The 21,430-nt window shown below is 67.4% G+C and overlaps 1 protein-coding gene and 1 pseudogene across 1 annotated transcript; both read right to left on the bottom strand.

The window, feature by feature from the left end:
- The window catches only part of LOC115656804, a 45,539-nt pseudogene that overhangs the window by 494 nt on the left and 23,615 nt on the right, over nt 1-21,430 (bottom strand).
- On the bottom strand, nt 10,160-11,605 carry LOC115656149 (extensin-like). The gene has a single exon (XM_030572479.1). It carries the CDS (start codon nt 11,601-11,603, stop codon nt 10,650-10,652), a length of 954 nt encoding a protein of 317 aa, XP_030428339.1. The 5' UTR covers nt 11,604-11,605; the 3' UTR covers nt 10,160-10,649.

Below are 21,430 nucleotides of genomic sequence, written 5' to 3'. Positions count from 1 at the left end.
TGGTGAGCGGGATGCCAGCAGAGAGCCCCTGCCTGTACCTGGGTGTGAGTGGGATGCCCATCAGGAAGCCCACCACGGCCATGCCCAGGCTCACAACGTCTTTCTGCGGATGATCCAGTCGTTCCCCACCTCATCCACAATGGCCGTCACCAGCGTCTCCAGCAGGCAGAACTAGGCAGGGAGCCAGGGTCAGCCAGGGCCTGGCCTGGGCATGGTGTCCCTGGCTTCTCAGCTGCCCCCAGCCCCTCTGGCTGCCCCAATTCCCCCAGATCCTCAGGCTGCCCCTAGCCCCACTCAGCTTTCAGGTTGCACCCAGCCCCCTTGGCTGCCCCTCCCAGCTTCCCCCCCCGACTGGTCCTCAACCCCCTCTGCCCTCTCTGTCCTCCTGGGGCCTTCCCACTCCCCCTCTTCTGCCCTTCCCACCCCCCTGCAGGCCCCTCCCCTCATCCCCCTGCCCTTCCCCCTCCTGCAGCCCCCACTCTCCTCTCTGCCCTCCCCACCCCCTTGCGGCCCCTACTTTCCCCACCCCCCAGGCCCTGGTACCTGCTGTGCCAGCCCCAGCAGGATGAGCATGAAGAAGAAGAGGACGGACCAGAGGGGCGAGATGGGCAGCAGTGTCAGGGCCTCAGGGTAGGCCACGAGGCCAGGCCGGGCCCGTGGTCGGCCACCTGCGAGACGTCCACAGCCCAGGTGCTGCGCCATGAAGCCCAGGATGGAGAAGATGACGAAGCCGCGTAGACACTGGTGGCGCAGTTGGTGATGCTGATGATGATGCTGTCCCTGCAGGGCAGGCGGTCAGAGAGCAGCAGTGGGTGGGGGGGTGCGGTGTGGCCTGGTGGGACACAGCCAGGCAGAAGGAATCAGGGGGTTCAGGAGACCAGGGGGTGGGAGTCGGAGGCCTGGCTCAGTGGAGGGCTGGGAGTCAGCAAGTGTGCCCAGGCATATGGCAGGGGGCAGTGGGTGTCTGGGGGTGTGGCCCAGAAAAGGGTAGAGTTGGGGTGTGGCCCAGCAGGGGTGGGAGTCGGGGGGCATGGCCTGGCAACGGGCAAGGGGTGTCTGGGAGTGTGGCCCAGCAGGGGGTGGGAGTCGGGGGGCATGGCCTGGCACGGGGCAAGGGGTGTCCTGGGAGTGTGGCCCGGCAGGGGTGGGAGTCGGGGGCATGGCCAGCAGGGGTAGGTGGGAGTTGGGGGGCGTGGCCCGGCAGGGGGTGGGAGTCAGGGGGCGTGGCCCGGCAGGGGGTGGGAGTTGGGGGGCATGGCCAGGCAGGGGGTGGGTGTCGGGAGGTGTGGCTCGGCAGGGGGTGGGAGTCGGGGGCGTGGCCCAGCAGAGGGCAGTGGGAGTTGGGGGGTGTGGCCCAGCAGGGGGTGGATGTTGGGGGGCATGGCCCGGCAGGGGTGGGAGTCGGGGTCGTGGCCCAGCAGAGGGCAGTGGGAGTTGGGGGGTGTGGTCCAGCAGGGGGTGGATGTCGAGGGGTGTGGCCCAGCAAGGGGCCATGGGAGTCGGGAGGCGTGCCCCAGCAGGAGGCAATGGGAGTTGGGGGGCGTGGCCCAGCAGGGGGTGGGAGTTCGGGGGGCGTGTCCCGGTAGGGAGTGGGAGTCAGGGGCGTGGCCCAGCAGGGGGCAATGGGAGTTGGGGGGCGTGGCCCGGCAGGGAGTAGTCGTTGGGGGCGTGGCCCAGCAGGGGGCCATGGGAGTTGGGAGGCATGGCCCAGCAGGCGGCAATGGGAGTTGGGGGCGTGGCCCGGCAGGGGGCAATGGGAGTTGGGGGCGTGGCCCGGCAGGGGGTGGGAGTTGGGGGGCGTGGCCCAGCAGAGGGCAGTGGGAGTCGGGAGGCGTGGCCCAGCAGGGGGAAATGGGAGTTGGGGGGCGTGGCCCGGCAGGGGTGGGAGTTGGGGGGCGTGGCCCAGCAGGGGGCAATGGGAGTTGGGAGGCGTGGCCCGGCAGGGGGTGGGAGTTGGGGGGGCGTGGCCCAGCAGAGGGCAGTGGGAGTCGGGAGGCGTGGCCCAGCAGGCGGCAATGGGAGTTGGGGGCGTGGCCCGGCAGGGGGTGGGAGTTGGGGGGCGTGGCCCAGCAGAGGGCAGTGGGAGTCGGGAGGCGTGGCCCAGCAGGGGGCAATGGGAGTTGGGGGGCGTGGCCCGGCAGGCAGTAGTCGTTGGGGGCGTGGCCCAGCAGAGGGCAGTGGGAGTCGGGAGGCGTGGCCCAGCAGGGGGCAATGGGAGTTGGGGGGCGTGGCCCGGCAGGCAGTAGTCGTTGGGGGCGTGGCCCAGCAGGGGGCCGTGGGAGTCGGGAGGCGTGGCCCAGCAGGGGGCAATGGGATTTGGGGGCGTGGCCCGGCAGGGGTGGGAGTTGGGGGGCGTGGCCCAGCAGAGGGCAGTGGGAGTCGGGAGGCGTGGCCCAGCAGGCGGCAATGGGAGTTGGGGCGTGGCCGGCAGGGGGTGGGAGTTGGGGGGCGTGGCCCAGCAGAGGGCAGTGGGAGTCGGGAGGCGTGGCCCAGCAGGCGGCAATGGGAGTTGGGGGCGTGGCCCGGCAGGGGGTGGGAGTTGGGCGGCGTGGCCCAGCAGAGGGCAGTGGGAGTCGGGAGGCGTGGCCCAGCAGGGGGCAATGGGAGTTGGGGGGCGTGGCCCGGCAGGCAGTAGTCGTTGGGGGCGTGGCCCAGCAGGGGGCAATGGGAGTTGGGGGGCGTGGCCCGGCAGGGAGTAGTCATTGGGGGCGTGGCCCAGGCTCACCTGTAGCAGTTGTTGTGGAACTTGTTGTAGGATGCCATGGTGATGAGCCCCCCCCAGGCGCAGCCCAGCGAGTAGAAGATCTGAGAGGCAGCATCTCCCCAGACCTGGCAGACACAGAGATGTTACCACGGGCAGAGAGGGCAGCAGCGTCTCACCCCCACAATGCCATGGGGCAGGAGCCCAGCCCAGTGTCACCCTCACATCACAGAGCCAGCGCTGGTAGCCGGAGACGGCCCAGGGTTGGGATGGGGGGGCTGCGGGTCGGGACTGAGGGGCGCTGGCAGAGCTATGGGCTGGGGTAGCCCAGGGCTAGGCTAGTAGGGGACATGGGTCTGGCCTGGGGTCAAGCCCACGTGGGACCCAATGCTGACGCCTCAAGACTCCTGTGTGTCCAAGAGTCTCTCCCTTCCCCCCACCCCGTCAGCCTATGGGCCAGGGCAGGGGCCTGGTGACCATACAGGGCCGTACTGGGGGCCAGGGGCCTGGGCGAGGCATTCCTGGGGTGTTCCCAGCCCAGCCTGAGCACGGGAAGGATCCTGTGCCCCAGGGAGGGGCAGGACCCCCTGCCTAGTGGGGACGGACACTGCCCTGGGGGCTGGAAGGGCAGAGCGCCGCCCCAGGCTCAGACCCACCTTGGCATCCAGGATCTTGTCCCACTGGGGCGTCAGATAGTACATGATCCCGGTGACGGCGCCCTCCAGGGTGATGCCGCGCACGAAGAGGATAGTGAGCACCACGTAGGGGAAGGTGGCAGTGAAGTACACCACCTGGATGGACAGACAGACGCCACGCCTCAGCCACGGCCCCTGCCCCCGCCCCCATCCAGCCCAGCCAGGAACGCGGCTCAGTGAGCCCAGGGCTGGGCGTGGGGGGGGGGCACATGTGACGAAGGTGGGAGTTCTCAGTAACACCGGGAGGAAGGATCTGTTTGGCTCTGTGCCAGCCCTCTTGGCAGAGCTACCCGTGGGGCGCTCAAGACAGCTGCCAGGGCTGGAGTCAGCCGCGGGCCTGGCACACAAAGGGAGCCCCACACAGCCGGCCAGGGGCTCGCAGCCTGGTGAACACAGACGGGGGCGGAGCTCACGGAGACATGGGGCTCTGACCCGGCACTGAGCAGGGACCCGGCGGCAGGCACCTCTCCTACTAACCCAGCGCTCTCGGTGCCAGGTTGGGTGAATGCCGAACCCAGCCCCCGGACAGCTTGCTGGGGTCACAGAGCTGTCCAGAGGGTTAGTCTCCTCCAAGCGCCTGCATCGGCAGAGCTGCACCGTGGAGCAGGGGGGCTGGAGCCCGGGGGTGGTGGGGCCGCGGGGCTTGCCCTGGAGAAAGGGGGCAGAGTACCTTGGGGGGCTAGTGCCCTGGAGCAGGGCTTAAATTGCCATTGAGTATTTCCTGTAGCCCCCACCCCCCCAACATGCTGTAAAAACTCCAGGGCCCAGCGGGTGGGGCTCGAGGCTCTGGGCCCAGCCACTGGGCTGGGGTGTGTGGGGGAGCTTGGGGCTCTGGGCTTTAGCCACGGGGAGGGGGTTCTTGGGGCTTGAGCCCGGGGGGGGCAGGAGGAGGGGGTAAACGAGCGCTGGGGCTAGTGGTTTCTGCTCCACACCAGCTCCGGCTGGATTGAAGCCCTGGCCAAGGGACAGTGTAAAAGCTGAGCCTGTGGATCCCTGACCAGGCACAAGGGAAGAGGAGCCAAGCATGGGGAGGGGAGGGGCCAAGCACAGAGAGGGAAGGAGCTATGGGGAGGGGAGGGGAGGGGCCAGGCACAGGGAGGGGAGGAGCTATGGAGAGGGGCGGGGCCAGGCACAGGGAGGGGAGGAGGACCTGAGGGGAGGGGCTAGGCACAGGGAGGGGAGGAGCTATGGAGAGGGGCGGGGCCAGGCACAGGGAGGGGAGGAGGACCTGAGGGGCGGGGCCAGGCACAGGGAGGGGAGGAGCTATGGAGAGGGGCGGGGCCAGGCACAGGGAGGGGAGGAGGACCTGAGGGGAGGGGCTAGGCACAGGGAGGGGAGGAGCTATGGAGAGGGGCGGGGCCAGGCACAGGGAGGGGAGGAGGACCTGAGGGGCGGGGCCAGGCACAGGGAGGGGAGGAGCTATGGAGAGGGGCGGGGCCAGTCACTGGGAGGGGAGGAGGACCTGAGGGGAGGGGCCAGGCACAGGGAGGGGAGGAGCTATGGAGCGGGGCGGGGCCAGGCACAGGGAGGGGAGGAGCTATGGAGAGGGGTGCGGCCAAGCACAGAGAGGGAAGGAGCTATGGGGAGGGGAGGGGAGGCGCCAGGCACAGGGAGGGGAGGAGGCGCTATGGAGAGGTGAGGGGCCAGGCACTGGGAGGGGAGGGATGACAGAGAGGGGAGGGGCCAGACAGGAAGGGGAGCAGCTAGAGAGGGGAGGGGCCAGGCAGAGGGAGGGGAGGAGAACCTAAGGAGAGGGGAGGGGCCAGGCACAGAAAGGGGAGGAATGACAGAGAGGGGAGGGGCCAGGCACAGGGAGGAGAGGAGGACCTAAGGAGAGGGGAGGGGCCAGGCACAGAGAGGGGAGGGGCTACAGACAGGGAAGGGTCCAGGCACTGGGAGGAGAGGAGGACCTATGGAGAGGGGAGGGGCCAGGCACAGGGAGGGGAGGAGGACCTACGGAGAGGGGAGGGGTCAGGCACAGGGAGGGGAGGAGCTACAGAGAGGGGCGGGGCCAGGCACAGGGAGGGGAGGAGCTATGGAGAGGGGCGGGGCCAGGCACAGGGAGGGGAGGAGGACCTGAGGGGAGGGGCCAGGCACAGGGAGGGGAGGAGCTATGGAGAGGGGTGGGGCCAGGCACAGGGAGGGGAGGAGGACCTGAGGGGCGGGGCCAGGCACAGGGTGGGGAGGAGCTATGGAGAGGGGCGGGGCCAGTCACTGGGAGGGGAGGAGGACTTGAGGGGAGGGGCCAGGCACAGGGAGGGGAGGAGCTATGGAGGGGGCGGGGCCAGGCACAGGGAGGGGAGGAGGACCTGAGGGGAGGGGCTAGGCACAGGGAGGAGAGGAGCTATGGAGAGGGGCGCGGCCAGGCACAGGGAGGGGAGGAGCTATGGAGAGGGGCGGGGCCAGGCACAGGGAGGGGAGGAGGACCTGAGGGGAGGGGCTAGGCACAGGGAGGGGAGGAGCTATGGAGAGGGGCGGGGCCAGTCACTGGGAGGGAAGGAGGACCTGAGGGGCGGGGCCAGTCACTGAGAGGGGAGGAGGACCTGAGGGGAGGGGCCAGGCACAGGGAGGGGAGGAGCTATGGAGAGGGGCGCGGCCAGGCACAGGGAGGGGAGGAGCTATGGAGAGGGGCGCGGCCAGGCACATGGAGGGGAGGAGCTATGGAGCGGGGCGGGGCCAGGGACAGGGAGGGGAGGAGCTATGGAGAGGGGTGCGGCCAGGCACAGGGAGGGGAGGAGCTATGGAGCGGGGAGGGGCCAGGCACAGGGAGGGGAGGAGCTATGGAGAGGGGCGCAGCCAGACACAGGGAGGGGAGGAGCTATGGAGCAGGGCGGGGCCAGGCACAGGGAGGGGAGGAGCTATGGAGAGGGGTGCGGCCAGGCACAGGGAGGGGAGGAGCTATGGAGCGGGGCGGGACCAGGCACAGGGAGGGGAGGAGCTATGGAGAGGGGCGGGGCCAGTCACTGGGAGGGGAGGAGGACCTGAGGGGCGGGGCCAGTCACTGGGAGGGAGGAGGACCTGAGGGGAGGGGCCAGGCACAGGGAGGGGAGGAGCTATGGAGAGGGGCGCGGCCAGGCACAGGGAGGGGAGGAGCTATGGGGCGGGGCCAGGGACAGGGAGGGGAGGAGCTATGGAGCAGGGCGCGGCCAGGCACAGGGAGGGGAGGAGCTATGGAGAGGGGTGCGGCCAGGCACAGGGAGGGGAGGAGCTATGGAGAGGGGTGCGGCCAGGCACAGGGAGGGGAGGAGCTATGGAGAGGGGCGCGGCCAGTCACTGGGAGGGGAGGAGGACCTGAGGGGAGGGGCCAGGCACAGGGAGGGGAGGAGCTATGGAGAGGGGTGCGGCCAGGCACAGGGAGGGGAGGAGCTATGGAGAGGGGCGCTGCCAGGCACAGGTAGGGGAGGAGCTATGGAGAGGGGTGCGGCCAGGCACAGGGAGGGGAGGAGCTATGGAGCGGGGCGGGGCCAGGCACATGGAGGGGAGGAGCTATGGAGAGGGGCGAGGTCAGGCACAGGGAGGGGAGGAGCTATGGAGAGGGGCGGGGCCAGGCACAGGGAGGGGAGGAGCTATGGAGAGGGGTGCGGCCAGGCACAGGGAGGGGAGGAGCTATGGAGAGGGGTGCGGCCAGGCACAGGGAGGGGAGGAGCTATGGAGAGGGGCGAGGTCAGGCACATGGAGGGGAGGAGCTATGGAGAGGGGCGAGGTCAGGCACAGGGAGGGGAGGAGCTATGGAGAGGGGCGGGGCCAGGCACAGGGAGGGGAGGAGCTATGGAGAGGGGTGCGGCCAGGCACAGGGAGGGGAGGAGCTATGGAGAGGGGTGCGGCCAGGCACAGGGAGGGGAGGAGCTATGGAGAGGGGCGAGGTCAGGCACATGGAGGGGAGGAGCTATGGAGAGGGGCGAGGTCAGGCACAGGGAGGGGAGGAGCTATGGAGAGGGGTGCGGCCAGGCACAGGGAGGGGAGGAGCTATGGAGCGGGGCGGGGCCAGGCACAGGGAGGGGAGGAGGACCTGAGGGGAGGGGCTAGGCACAGGGAGGGGAGGAGCTATGGAGAGGGGCGCGGCCAGTCACTGGGAGGGGAGGAGGACCTGAGGGGAGGAGCCAGGCACAGGGAGGGGAGGAGCTATGGAGAGGGGTGCGGCCAGGCACAGGGAGGGGAGGAGCTATGGAGAGGGGCGCAGCCAGGCACAGGTAGGGGAGGAGCTATGGAGAGGGGCGAGGTCAGGCACAGGGAGGGGAGGAGCTATGGAGAGGGGCGGGGCCAGGCACAGGGAGGGGAGGAGCTATGGAGAGGGGTGCGGCCAGGCACAGGGAGGGGAGGAGCTATGGAGCGGGGCGGGGCCAGGCACAGGGAGGGGAGGAGGACCTGAGGGGAGGGGCTAGGCACAGGGAGGGGAGGAGCTATGGAGCGGGGCGGGGCCAGGCACAGGGAGGGGAGGAGCTATGGAGAGGGGCGCGGCCAGTCACTGGGAGGGGAGGAGGACCTGAGGGGAGGGGCCAGGCACAGGGAGGGGAGGAGCTATGGAGAGGGGCGCAGCCAGGCACAGGTAGGGGAGGAGCTATGGAGAGGGGCGAGGTCAGGCACAGGGAGGGGAGGAGCTATGGAGAGGGGCGGGGCCAGGCACAGGGAGGGGAGGAGCTATGGAGAGGGGTGCGGCCAGGCACAGGGAGGGGAGGAGCTATGGAGCGGGGCGGGGCCAGGCACAGGGAGGGGAGGAGGACCTGAGGGGAGGGGCTAGGCACAGGGAGGGGAGGAGCTATGGAGCGGGGCGGGGCCAGGCACAGGGAGGGGAGGAGCTATGGAGAGGGGCGCGGCCAGTCACTGGGAGGGGAGGAGGACCTGAGGGGAGGGGCCAGGCACAGGGAGGGGAGGAGCTATGGAGAGGGGTGCGGCCAGGCACAGGGAGGGGAGGAGCTATGGAGAGGGGCGCAGCCAGGCACAGGTAGGGGAGGAGCTATGGAGAGGGGCGAGGTCAGGCACAGGGAGGGGAGGAGCTATGGAGAGGGGCGGGGCCAGGCACAGGGAGGGGAGGAGCTATGGAGAGGGGTGCGGCCAGGCACAGGGAGGGGAGGAGCTATGGAGCGGGGCGGGGCCAGGCACAGGGAGGGGAGGAGGACCTGAGGGGAGGGGCCAGGCACAGGGAGGGGAGGAGCTATGGAGCAGGGCGGGGCCAGGCACAGGGAGGGGAGGAGCTATGGAGCGGGGCGGGGTCAGGCACAGGGAGGGGAGGAGGACAGACTCTACTTGCTTTTCCTGATGACTTGACGCCCTTGAAGAGGCAGAGGAAGACGACGACCCAGGAGATGCCCAGGCAGCCCAGCAGGGGGAGCCGCACCTCGCCCAGGTTCCCGATGTCGTCCGAGAGCTTCAGCACGTACCGCCTGCCCCATGGGGACAGCGAGAGTGAGACGCCAGCTGCGCCCGTCTGCCAGCCCCGCCTCTGCCCCAGAGACCCTGCTCTGCTCTAGGGCCCCGCCTCCCTGTCCCAAAGCCCCACCCCTCTGCTCGAGCCCCGCTTGTCTGCTCTGAGCCCCGCCTCTCTGCCTGGAGCCCCATTCCTCTGCTCCAGTGCCCCACCCCTCTGTCCCAAAGCCCCACCCGCCTGCTCCAACCCCCGCCTCTCTGCCTGGAGTCCCACTGCACTGCTCCGAGCCCCGCCTTTCTGCCCTGGAGCCTCACCCCTCTGTCCCAAAGCCCCACCCCTCTGCTCCAACCCCCGCCTCTCTGCCTGGAGTCCCACCCCACTGCTCCGAGGCCCCCCTTTCTGCCCTGGAGCCTCCCCCCTCTGCTCCAGAGCCCCGCCCCTCTGCTCCAGTGCCTCACCCCTCTGCCCCAGTGCCCCACCCCTCTGTCCCAAAGCCCCACCCCCCTGCTCCAACCCCCGCCTCTCTGCCTGGAGTCCCACCCCACTGCTCCGAGGCCCTCCTTTCTGCCCTGGAGCCTCCCCCCTCTGCTCCAGAGCCCCGCCCCTCTGCCCCAGTGCCCCGCCCCTCTGTCCCAAAGCCCCACCCCTCTGCTCCAACCCCCGCCTCTCTGCCTGGAGTCCCACCCCACTGCTCTGAGCCCCGCCTTTCTGCCCTGGAGCCTCACCCCTCTGCTCCAGAGCCCTGCCCCTCTGCCCCAGTGCCCCACCCCTCTGCTCCAACCCCCACCTCTCTGCCTGGAGTCCCACCCCACTGCTCTGAGCCCCGCCTTTCTGCCCTGGAGCCTCACCCCCCTGCTCCAGAGCCCCGCCCCTCTGCCCCAGTGCCTCACCCCTCTGCCCCAGTACCCCACCCCTCTGTCCCAAAGCCCCATCCCTCTATCCCAAAACCTCATCCTTCTGCCCCAGAGCCCCACCCTGGACCTCTGCTCTGGCCACAGCAGCCCTGCCCCTCCCCCAGAGCCCTCACCCCTCTTTGCCCTGAGGAGTGCAATCCCCTCTCCCCTAAGCAGTCAGGACAGCCTGCTCCCCGGGGCCTGGGGTTCCTGTCTGCCTCAGGGCCCGTGTGGCTGGCACCTCCAGTACTCCTCGCTGGGGCTGGTGCGCTTGAGTGTGTGGTTGAGGAGCTGGGTGAGGTTGAGGAGTGGCGCGGCGGAGCCGTTGGTGGCGTCCAGCACCCCAGTGCAGTCGGGCGTGTTCCAGGGGTTGGTGCAGTAGGTCCAGGGCAGCACTCGCGTCATGGAGGAGAAGAAGTAGTAGAAGGCGAGGCAGATCACCACATTGTAGTAGATGCCAATGTACGTGGAGACCACCATCATCCCGTAGCCCACGCCTGGGGGGACAGGCAGCACATGAGGGGAGGGGCAGGCCTGGGGTGGGGATGAGCGCAACAGGAGTGAGGGCTGGGTGAGTGTGCAAAACGAGTGGGGTTGTGCCAGAGCACGTGTGTATGTATAAGTAAGTGTGCAACAAGTGTGTTCACATACAAGTGTGTGTGTGCATACAGGACCAATTGCACAAATATGTGTGCATGTGCATGTACAAGAGTGTGTCTAAGAGCACATGTGAACATACAGGTGAGTATGCAATGAGGCTGTTCAGAGATGAGCCTGTTTGTGTACAGCAGGGAGTGTGTGAGTGTGTGCATATGAATGGACAAGCTGGGTGTGTTTACAGGGACAAGTATGTAAGGAAGTGTACATGAGCGTGCAATAAGAATGTATGCACGGGTGAGTGTGCAGGTTGAGTGTACAGGAGCAAGTGTGCCAAAATGTGTGCAGCCTGTGGGTGTGTTGGTGCATGAGAGGGAATGTGTGCACACGGTGATGGTCTAGGAAAGCATAGAGGAGCGTGAATGGGTGTGTGCAAACCTGGGCGTGTGCTCCCTAGAGTCTCTTTGGGCAGATGCATGAGCGTGAGCAGGGCTGGGTGTGAGTGTGCACTGGGTCAGGTGTGAGCATGCACAGGGCTGGGCATGAGTGTGTGCTGGTGTGGGCGTAAGCATGCACAGGGCAGGTGTGAACGTGTGCTGGGGCAGGCATGAGTGTGTGCGGGGCTGGGCAAGAGCATGTGCTGGGGCTGGGAAAGTGAACAAGGTGGGTGTCAGTGGTCCTAAGCATGCACAGGTTGTTTGTGAGTATGTGCAGGGCCTAGTGTGAGTGTGCACCGTGGGGGCGTGAGAGTGTGCCATGGGGGTGTGAGCGTATGCTGGGCGGGCGTGAGTGTGCACTGTGGGGGCATGAGCATGCGCTGGGCCAGGCGTGAGTGTGCACCGTGGGGGCGTGAGCATGTGCTGGGCCAGGCGTGAGTGTGCACCGTGGGGGCATGAGCTTGCACTGGGCCAGGCATGAGTGTGCACCATGGGGGTGTGAGCGTGCGTCAGGCAGGTGTAGGCGTGCACCGTGGGGGCATGAGCGTGCATCGAGCAGGCATGAGCATGCACTGTGGGGTGTGAGCATGTGCTGGGCCAGGTGTGAGCATGCACCATAGGGGCATGTGTGTGCCGGGCAGGCATGAGCATGTGCCGTGGGGTGTGAGCATGCACCAGGCGGGTGTGAGTGTGCTCTGTGGGGGTGTGAGCGTGTGCTGGGCGGGTGTGAGCGTGTGCTGTGGGGCGTGAGCATGCACCAGGTGGGCGTGAGCGTGCTATGTGGGGGCGTGAGTATGCGCCGGGCCAGGTGTGAGTGTGCACTGGGCGGGTGTGAGTATGTGCCGTGGGGGCGTGAGTGTACACTGGGCAGGCATGAGCGTGCGCCGTGGGGCGTGAGCATGTGCCGTGGGGCATGAGTGCCCTCTCACCTTTGAACATGGGGCTGATCCTCCAGACGCCGAGGCAGCCCTGGCTGGCGAACTGCCCGAAGGAGAGCTCCATGAAGAAGAGGGGGATGCCGCAGAAGACCAGCATGATGAAGTAGGGGAACATGAAGGCTCCTGGGGGCAAGGCACAGAGGGTGAGGGCAGGGCTGGGACCCACTGCCGCCCCCTGGCCCTGAGAGCCAGCCCTGCCCTGTAGTGCCAACCCCCTGGTGCCTCCCGCCCGCTCCCCGCAGCCCAGCGCCTCTTGCTGGCCCCTGCCCACAGCCCAGCGCCTCCTGCTGGCCCCTGCCCTGCAGTGCCAGCCCCCCTGCTGCTCCCCCACTCCCCACAGCCCAGCGCCCCCTTCTGCACCCGCCCACAGCCCAGCACCCCCCTTCTGCCCCTGCCCGCTCTCCACAGCCCAGCACCCGCTGCTGCCCCCGCCTGCTCCCTTCAGCCCAGTGCCCCCCTGCTGGCCCCACCTGCTCCCTGCAGGCCAGTGCCTCCTGCTGACCCTGCCCACAGCCCAGCGCCCCCTGCTGACCCTGCCCACTCCCCACAGCCCAGCGCCCCTGCTGACCCTGCCCGCTCCCCACAGCCCAGCGCCCCCTGCTGGCCCCACCTGCTCCCTGCAGCCCAGTGCCTCCTGCTGACCCTGCCCACTCCCCACAGCCCAGCGCCCCCTGCTGGCCCCACCTGCTCCCTGCTGGCCCCACTCGCTCCCCGCAGCCCAGCGCCCCCTGCTGGCTCCGCCTGCTCCACACAGCCCAGCACCCCCTGCTGGCCCTGTCCGTGCCCTGTAGCCCAGCGCCCCCTGCTGGCCCCACTTGCTCCCTTCAGTCCAGTGCCCCCTGCTGGCCCCACTCGCTTCCCGCAGCCCAGCGCCCCCTGCTGGCCCCACCTGCTCCCTGTAGCCCAGCGCCCCCTGCTGGCCCCACTCGCTCCCCGCAGCCCAGCGCCCCCTGCTGGCCCCACCTGCTCCCTGTAGCCCAGCGCCCCCTGCTGGCCCCACTCGCTCCCCGCAGCCCAGCGCCCCCTGCTGGCTCCGCCTGCTCCACACAGCCCAGCACCCCCTGCTGGCCCTGTCCGCGCCCTGTAGCTCAGTGCCCCCTGCTGGCCCCACTTGCTCCCTGCAGTCCAGTGCCCCCTGCTGGCCCCACTCGCTTCCCGCAGCCCAGTGCCTCCTGCTGACCCTGCCCACAACCCAGTGCTCCCCTGCTGGCTCTGCCCGCTCCCCACAGCCCAGCGCCCCCTGCTGACCCTGCCCACTCCCCACAGCCCAGCACCCCTGCTGGCTCCGCCTGCTCCACGCAGCCCAGCGCCCCCTGCTGGCCCCACTCACTCCCCGCAGCCCAGCGCCCCCTGCTGGCTCCGCCTGCTCCATGCAGCCCAGCACCCCCTGCTGGCCCTGTCCGCTCCCCGTAGCCCAGCGCCCCCTGCTGGCCCCACTCGCTCCCCGCAGCCCAGTGCCCCCTGCTGGCCCCACCCGCTCCCTGCAGCCCAGTGGCCCCTGTTGACCCAGCCCGAAGCCTAGTGCCTCCTGCTGGCCCTGTCTGCTCACCGCAGCCCAGCACCCCCTGCTGTCCCCCTCCCACTCCTCGCAGCCCAGCGCCCCCTGCTGGCCCCGCCTGCTCCAGCTGCCAGGCCGCAGTGGGGCACACACCTCCCCCATTGCGGTAGCAGAGGTACGGGAAGCGCCACACGTTGCCCAGCCCCACAGCGTAGCCCACACTCGTCAGCACAAACTCAATCTGGTTGGTCCAGTTGCCCCGTTTCACATTTTCATCTCGCTTGGTCACCTCCCCAGGGACAGCACCATTCTGCAGAGAGAGGGGGCAAGTGCCATTAGCAAAGGGGTGCCCCCACCCCCCGGGCCCTGCCCAGCTGGAAACAGCCCTCCCGTGGGAGAAATTAGGGAGGGGAGATACTGTGTTATGCAGCCAGCTCCTCCACTCATCCCGGCTCCCATGGCTGCTCCAATCCTCCTCCCCAGATGCTGGGGGCTCCCCGCCTTGCAGGGAGGAGGAGGGGAAGGGCACCCTGGCCCTGCAGGGAGGAGGTGGGAGAGGGGAGGGGGTCCCCAGCCCTGCAGGGAGGAGGTGGGGGAGGGGAAGGGAACCTCGGCCCTGCAGGGAAGGGTGGGGGAGGTGGCAGTGGCCCCCCAGCTGTGTCCCCCCCCGCCCGGCTGCAGGGAAGCGGGAGGCTGCGGCTCATACAAAGCAGGGCTGAGCAGAGGCAGCACAAAGCCGCCTCTGTTCCCACTGCCCCCCCGCCTGGCCTGCGGGGCCCGCTGGGTAGCTGGAGCCTCCGGCACTGTGAGCCTGGAGCCGCAGGGGGAGGGGATTGACCCCCCCCGACCCCCACCACATCCCCTGGGGGCCAAAGTGACACCTCAAGAGGGGAGGGCACCCAGGGGATGGGGAAGCTGGCCCTGGGGGCTGGGGGGGGGCAGGACTCCTGGGTTCCCACCCCAACTCGGGGAGCGGGATCTAGGGCAGAGGCTGATGTGTCTGGCACCCCCCAAGTTACACCTCACTTAAAAACCCCTTGATCCAAACTCAGAACTAAACTAGAGATGTGCCCGGGCCGCTGGTACTGGGCGATTCCGCCAAATCAGGAGAAATCAGTCGGTTGGAATATTACACTGGCCTTGTGTGTCCATGTGCAGCATACACAGCTGTGTACACAACTCCCGACTGTGCTAGTGCTTCTCCTGCCGCTCAGGCACATCCCTTTCCTCTGGAGGAGCTCAGGCCCCCTGGGGTACACGCACCCCTGGCCGAGACCCACTCTCCCCCCCCTTCTCCGGCCCAGTCGGCAGGGCAGTGGGTCTCAGCAGTCATTCGCTTATCTCATTGCAGGGTCAGATGTAGCAGGGCTGATGGCTGGGACACTCTGTGTCCAGGGCTGATTTTGGGAGCAAGGCACTTGTAAGGGAGGTGAAAGTTGGGGTCTGCAAGACAAGCCAGCTCCCTGCCGGGGGAAGGTTGAGACCGGCTGCCATACAGCACGTGTTAGCCTGTGGAACTGGCTGCTACAGGGAGTCATCGAGGTCACAGACTTGGCTCAAAAAGGGATGAGGTGTGTGTCAGGGTGACACAGGGCCCAGAGTCATCACAGTTCACAGGAAGGGGCAGATGCCCCTCTCCACGGCAGGGTCCGGAAGCCGACCCCTGGCCGGGAGGGTCAGGATGGGCCCTGGGTGGGGGATCATCCCCCATCTGCTGCTGCGGGGTTCCTGCTCCCCTATCCACACGTGGTGCTGGGCATTGCCGGCGCTGGGAGAAGGGGCTGGATGGGCCATGGGCGAGCGTGCCCAGTGAGCCCTGCGTGCTGATGCTCAGAGCCCACGGGGACACGGCTGCGGGTGCCCTGCCAAGGCAGGGGTCTGGCACCCGGCCCACACCCCAGCTCCCTGCTGGGAGAGTGGCGGAGTCAGGAGGTGAAGTATCAGAGGGGGAGCTGTGTTAGGCTGGATCTGTAAAAAGCGACAGAGAGTCCTGGGGCACCTTACAGACTAACAGACGTTTTGGAGCATGAGCTTTCATGGGTGAATACCCACTTCCTCAAACACGTCATTCACCCCCGAAAGCTCATGCTCCAATACGTCTGTTAGTCTACAAGGTGCCCCAGGACTCTCTGTCGCTTTTTGTGGAGTCAGGAGGGGCACCTGGGTGCTAGGTCACCCCAGGCACCACCAGAGGGGAGACCAGACCGGCTCCTGGTGGGTGAAAAAATCCTTGGGAAGCGCTAGGCCAGCCCCGCAAGCCCCACCCCCCTGACAAGAGGAGTCCCTGGCACCTCCTGCCCAGTGAACGCACAGCGGAGATTACTGGAGCTCTCGCTTGTGCCCGTCCAGCTTTGCACCCCCAAGTGCTCAGTGCCAGGGCGGGAGCTGGGTGCCTGGTGCCAGGTGGGCACTTCCAGCACAGGCAGAACAAGCTCATTCTCTGGGGGCAAGAATGGCACTTTGTCTTGGGCCCAAGGCCCCTCCTGCAGGGCGGCCGGTGTCGGCACTGTGTTGGGCGCACAATGCAGCCTCACACCAGAGCCCAACAAAGGAGCGGCTGCGGCTGGCGGCAGCCTGGGGCCCAGCACCCCTGGCCCTGGGCAGGCAACTTCCTGTGAGTGAGGGGCACCCACACCGTGACCTCGCCCTGGGCCAGGCTGGCACCTGGCACCAGGGCCCCCTGGAGCCGAGCCCCCCGGTGCCCTCACTCACCATGGCTGGACCTGCTCCATGTGCCCTGGCCCAGGTGGAACTGATTTGCCTCCAAGGGCGCCAGGGAGCCCCTCCCCCCCCAGCTCTGGTGAACCCCGTCCTGCTCACTGACTGAGCCCCTCTGTCCTGCAAACAGGATCCCCCTCCAGAGACACAGCGCCACCATGCCGACCTGCTGCTCCCCATCCGCCCCTGGCTCTGCCCCTGCGGAGCAGCACCTGCTCTGCGCGGCCCCCAGCCCAGCCACCCCAGTGGAGCCCATGTACGGGGAGGGGCCCCTGGCCCTGCCACAGCTCCCAGGTGGGCCTGGCAGTGATCCCAGGCCAGGCCCCCCATGCCTGGCTGGGCAGGGAGACGGCACCCCAGGGCTTTAGGGGACCTGTCCACATCTCCTTGCCCCGGGGGCACAGGGCGGGGTCTCCAGGCAAGCTCTCGGCCCTGCACTGGGAACTGGGGGACTCCAGCCGTTCCCCCTGCACCACGGGTGAGCCTCCTGATGGCTAACAGCTGCGGCGAGCGCTCTGCCAATGTAGCCGTCGCTTCGGCTCGGCCGCAGGCGCGTGGGGCGCCGGACCGTGTCATTCCATTAGCGCCCGGAGCAGCCGGGCCACTGCAGCCACTTATCCCGCATGGCTCAGCCAAACCCAGCATCTGCTGAGAGCCGCCCAGCCCCCCCAGCACCGCCCCCCCCAGCGGAGCCCTAGCCTGGCTGGGGGGGACGGGTGGGATGTCCTACCCACAGAGAGCCAGCGGGGATCCCGGCTCCCCAGCTCACAGGGCATGGGGGGGGACAAGGGCTTCGGGCTTCTTTTCTCCCAGTCTGCCCCATTCCCAGCGGGTCCCAGTGCCCCATCCAGGGCCCCAGTCCCTGCCCTGCCACATGCAGCCATGGGGCATGCAGAGCCTTGGCCCTCCCCGCTGCACACAGGGGCCCAAGGCGGCCCTCCAGCCCCACACATCACTAGGCCGCCAGCCCATGCCTCGCTGTGCCGCTCCCAGAGCCTTCAGTGCTGACCCATGGCGGGTGCCACGGGGGCTCTGTGAGAGCCTGGCCTGGGGGGGCAGGAAGTGACCGCAACCCCCAGGAGTTCCGTGCCTGCTGGCAAGCTCGAGACACGAGGCTGGGGGCCCAGCTGGCTGCATGTGACGGAGCCGCACAGCTGCGTGCCCCATTACCGGGCTTACATGCCTGGGTGCCCAATTGCGCAGGCATTTCAGCATGGAGCCGTGGGCTCCTGATGGAGCGCAGCTCCGGCTTGTCTCTGCTGTGGGAACAGCTGCCCACGTCTCTCCTGCAGCCCATGCAGTCCCCCTCCATCCCGCAGGGCCTTTCTTCTGCCCTGCCGGGGCCTCTCTTGCCCCTGCAGGCAGGGAGCTGGGGGCTGATGTGCAGCAAGTGGCTCTCCCTGGGTGCTGCCCACCCTTCTGCGAGACGGGGCATGCCAGCCCTGACCCCTTGGCTGGGAGAGGAGGTGCAGCCCACGTGCGCAGGCTAATTGCCTGATTGATTTGCAGAGCAGTGGAAGCAGCGCTAATGAGGCTGGCAGTTGTTCAGACTAATCAGCAGCCGTGCACCTGGGCCAGGGGCTGGGTGCCTCCCCCATGAGTTGAGGCCTGAGGGGTTTGGTTCAGACCCAGGCAATGACCCTGGGGGCAGCTGTGCCATGGGGGCAAAGCAGCCTGTGGGGTCAGACCCAGTGTGCCAGGCCCCTGCCATGAGGCCCTATCTGCCCCCCTGCCCTGGCAGACAGGGCCTCCAAGCTCTGCTCCCCGGGGGAGGGGCCCAGAGCCCAAGTCCTGGGAGGCATGATGGTGCCACAGTCATGCCCAGGCAATGAGATGCCATGGGACACCAGAGCTGTGCCTACGGCCCTCATCACACAGTCACAACACAGTCCCCACTGGGAACCCAGCAATCAGCATCACCCAGTGAGACCAGAGTCATTGCATTCAGTGGTCCCTGGCACCAGCCTGGCTCGAAGGTGGCTCTGCTCTGGGCCTCGCTCACAGCCAGGCCCCTTGGACTGAGTCTGGCTGATGGCAGTGGGTGCACCCACATGTGCATGTGCACACATGCAGGGACACTCATGAGCACTATGCACACACATTCACATGTACATACATGCACACACGTGCATGCACACACGTATACACATGCACACGTGCATGCACACTCACATGCTTACACACGTGCACACACACATACATGCACTGGTGCAGGTACACACGCACAGGAGCCAGCTCATCTCAGCCCTTTGCCCACCCTGGTGCCATAGTCTCGCCCTGCCCGTCAGCCCCAGTCACACGGATGGTGGTGGGGTGGGCCAGGGCCATGCGCCCTCCCGCAGGCCCCGGAGGGAAGGGACTTGCCCGACATCATACATGGGCTGGGGGCGTCCTGGCTCCTTCGCCGAACACCCCTCCCCCTCAGGCTGGCCCAACGAGCAGCCCGGGAGGGCGAGGCGGGAATCACAGCCCAGTGTGCTCACCGGCCCGTCACAGAGCCCGGCTCAAAGGGCAGGAGGGGCCATCGTGATCTGGTCTGACCCGCACATGGCCCAGCCCCTCACCCCCCTCCTGTAACAGACTCCGACCTCTGGCCATCATGGTACAGAGAATCTGCCATTTACCCTCGTTCGAACCAGCGAGTGCCCTGTGTTCTGTGCTGCAGGGGAAGGCAACCCCCACTCCCGCATGGTCTCTGCCAATCTGACCCAGGGAAAATTCCTTCCCCACCCCAAACCGGGCGATCAGTTAGACCCTGAGCATGGCAGGACCCCCCAGCCAGGCACCCGGGAGAGCATTCTCTGCAGTGACTCGAGCCCTCCCCACCTAGTGTCCCATCCCTGCCCGCTGGGGATGGCCCCATAGATGGAGGGTGAGACAGGGCTGGAGCACACACAGCCCCGGTCTGGCCTCAGGTTCAGCAGGAAACAGCAACCAGCCTTCCTGGCTCGGATCCTGTCACGGCACCTGCTCCCCACACGCCTGCCCTAGGCAGCCCCGCCTGGCCGTGCCCGCTCCCCCCTCACCCGGGGCTGGAGTCTGGGCAGATGGGGCAATCCGCTAAGGGCTCCAGGCAGCCATGCCGACTCCCAGCAGCAGGGACTGGCTCAACGTCTGCAATCATGAGTTTTCCTGGGCCAGAGTCAGCCCTGACCCGACCCCAGTGCAGGTCACTAGGCCAGACTGCCCCAGTTCACAGCCACGTCTCACGCTGGAGTCACCCCAGGCGCCACAGGGGGAGGATCAGGATTCCCTCTGGATCCACACCCAGGCACTGGGAGTCCAGCCCTGGCTCTCCTGGCCACCCCAGGACGTTACTGGCACCATGCTAAGGACCAGGGAGAGCACAAACCCTGCTCGGTGAGTGACATACTGCATGTGCCAGCCCGGGCTCACAACCGGGGTCATGGGGCAGGGCAGATCCTCAAGTGATGGTGCCGAGTGGATCTGGGTGTGATGGCACAGGGTGGATCCCAGTGCAACCGGTGGGATGGGGGATGGAGGGGTCAACGTGCCAGAAGTCCGTCCTATCTTCCCAGACTCTTCCCAACACAAGGCATACCACTCCCCCTCCCCAGTGTGCATGCACGCACACACACACGTGCACACATATATACGTGTACACACAGACACACACATGCACATACACACGCACACACAAACACACACAAGGCGCAGTTCAGCGTCTCGCTCTGGCCATGTGGATTTCTCTAGTACCCTGACTGCCGGAAGATCCCTGAACACTCTCAAACCGAACTGCCAGGCTTTCTATGGTGCTCTCCAGCAGCCAGCCTTGAAATGCAGCCAGCTCTGGGGTGGGACAAGGCAGCTGCAGTTTGCCAGCACCCAGCACTGTGACGTGGGGCAGGAGAGGAAATGGAAACCCCACTACTCCCGAGTACCTGCAGCCCCAGCGTGAAGTGCCTGGAGCCAGGATTGCCCCGGGTGGGTGGACAATGTGGCACTGGAGGAAAGGGACAAAGGCTGTGAGGGACTGGGCCGTAGGGCCACTAGAGGCAGAAAGCTCCTTGCAAGCCAGAGAGGTGCCCCCTAGTGCTATCCTGGTCATTGGGACCAGCACTGCCTGGGGGGCCAGTGCCCCCCACTGAGCCCCTGCCCCGCTCCCTGCAGCACAGCGCCCCCTAGTGCCAGCACTGCCTGTGGGGGGAGAGTGCCCCCCACTGAGCCCCACCCCCTGGGTTTCCCTGGCCATGCTCCTACCCAGCTGGCAGGCCCCTTCCCCACCCCCCCAGGGCCCGGTTGGTGACTCCTGCCCGCCAGTGGCGGGTCAGTCAGTACCAGCCAGCGCACAGTGGGGGCCCCATGAGCTGAGCTGGGGGGGGGCTCAGTTCCAGCACCCACATCACAGGCAGACTCTGCCGTGACACCGAGCCCGCCTGGCGCAGGGAGACTGGCCTGCTCAAGCCCCCGTGGGAAGCACCCCGCTTGGGGTGGGCTCTGCGGGTGGGCACTGGGCCCGCAGGTGCCACGGGGTTGGCTCTGCGCTGACACGGCCTGGCTTCTGAAGCTGAAAAGTACAGTTCTATGGGAACTAGATGCAAATTGGCTCATTAAATAATTAGCATAAAGCCCCACATATGGAGCTGCCCAACACATGGCTGGGGAACCCTCTGCCAGGGCTGGGGTTCTGGGACCAGCCCCCTGCCCTGCCCTGCCTGCCCCAATGGCTGATTGGCCTCCCAGCTCCCAGTGCTGTCTGCCCAGGCCCCTGCTCTGCCAGCACATCCCACTCAGGCCTGGCCCCCGCTCCCATCAGGGTCCCCAGGGCATTACCCCAGATTCCCACCAGGGTCGCCAGGCCCAGGCTCCGGACCAGCAGCCCCCTCCCTGTGCCGGGGTCGCTCTGAGCCTCGCTGGGGGCACCCGCCAGGCCAGGGACTCGGGCAGCTCAGACCCGGGTGCTCTGGGCATCAAGACCCCCCCCCCCGCCCCCGACATCATCCGCCTCTGGCACCAACATCACAGCTGGTTTCCATGGGGCTGGCTGTGAGGTCACAGGCAGAGAGCTGCGGGGGGCCAGTGAGGTATAAATAGATGCTAATTAAATGTTTCTAAACAGCCCTTTCCCAGCCCCTCCCCCAGTAGCCACTCCCCAGGGGCATCCCCCAGCTTGGCTGGGGGGAAGGGAGCTGCACCAAGGGGGCCCTCCTGTGCCAGCCTGCCACCTCCTGCAGCCAGGTTGTGCCATGTCCCAACTACCCGGGCAGTATGGGGGAAGCTCAGGTTTCCCATTAGGGCCCTGGGCTTCGATCCTCCCCACGTTCCCAGTGAGAAGCTCCCCAGATACCCCAGCCCCTGCTGCTCCCCTTGGATTGGCCTTAACTTCCTATGCAGATTCACGGTTGTTAAAGGGCTGCTGCGTTCCAGCCCAGAGCTGGCTGCATCTCAGTGATGGGAGAGTGCGGGAGCCCACAGCACTGGGGCCAGGAGGGAGCGAGGTGTGATGAGGGATGGGTGTGACGGGGAGCTGGGTGTGATGGGGGAGAGGGCTGGATGTGATGGGGTGGGGGCTGGATATGATGGGGAGGGGGCTGGGTGTGGTGGGGCAGGGAACTGAGTGTGATGGG

This window comes from Gopherus evgoodei, chromosome 8 (assembly GCF_007399415.2).
Source record: "Gopherus evgoodei ecotype Sinaloan lineage chromosome 8, rGopEvg1_v1.p, whole genome shotgun sequence".
NCBI lineage: Eukaryota > Metazoa > Chordata > Testudines > Testudinidae > Gopherus > Gopherus evgoodei.
The sequence above is the reverse complement of the archived record's forward strand: the minus strand, read 5'-3'. Positions and strand labels throughout refer to the sequence as shown.

What these genes read in the sequence shown, in the direction of transcription:
- LOC115656149 (XM_030572479.1), bottom strand. Translation starts at nt 11,603, where the DNA reads ATGCCCCACGGCACATGCTCACGCCCCACGGCGCACGCTCATGCCTGC.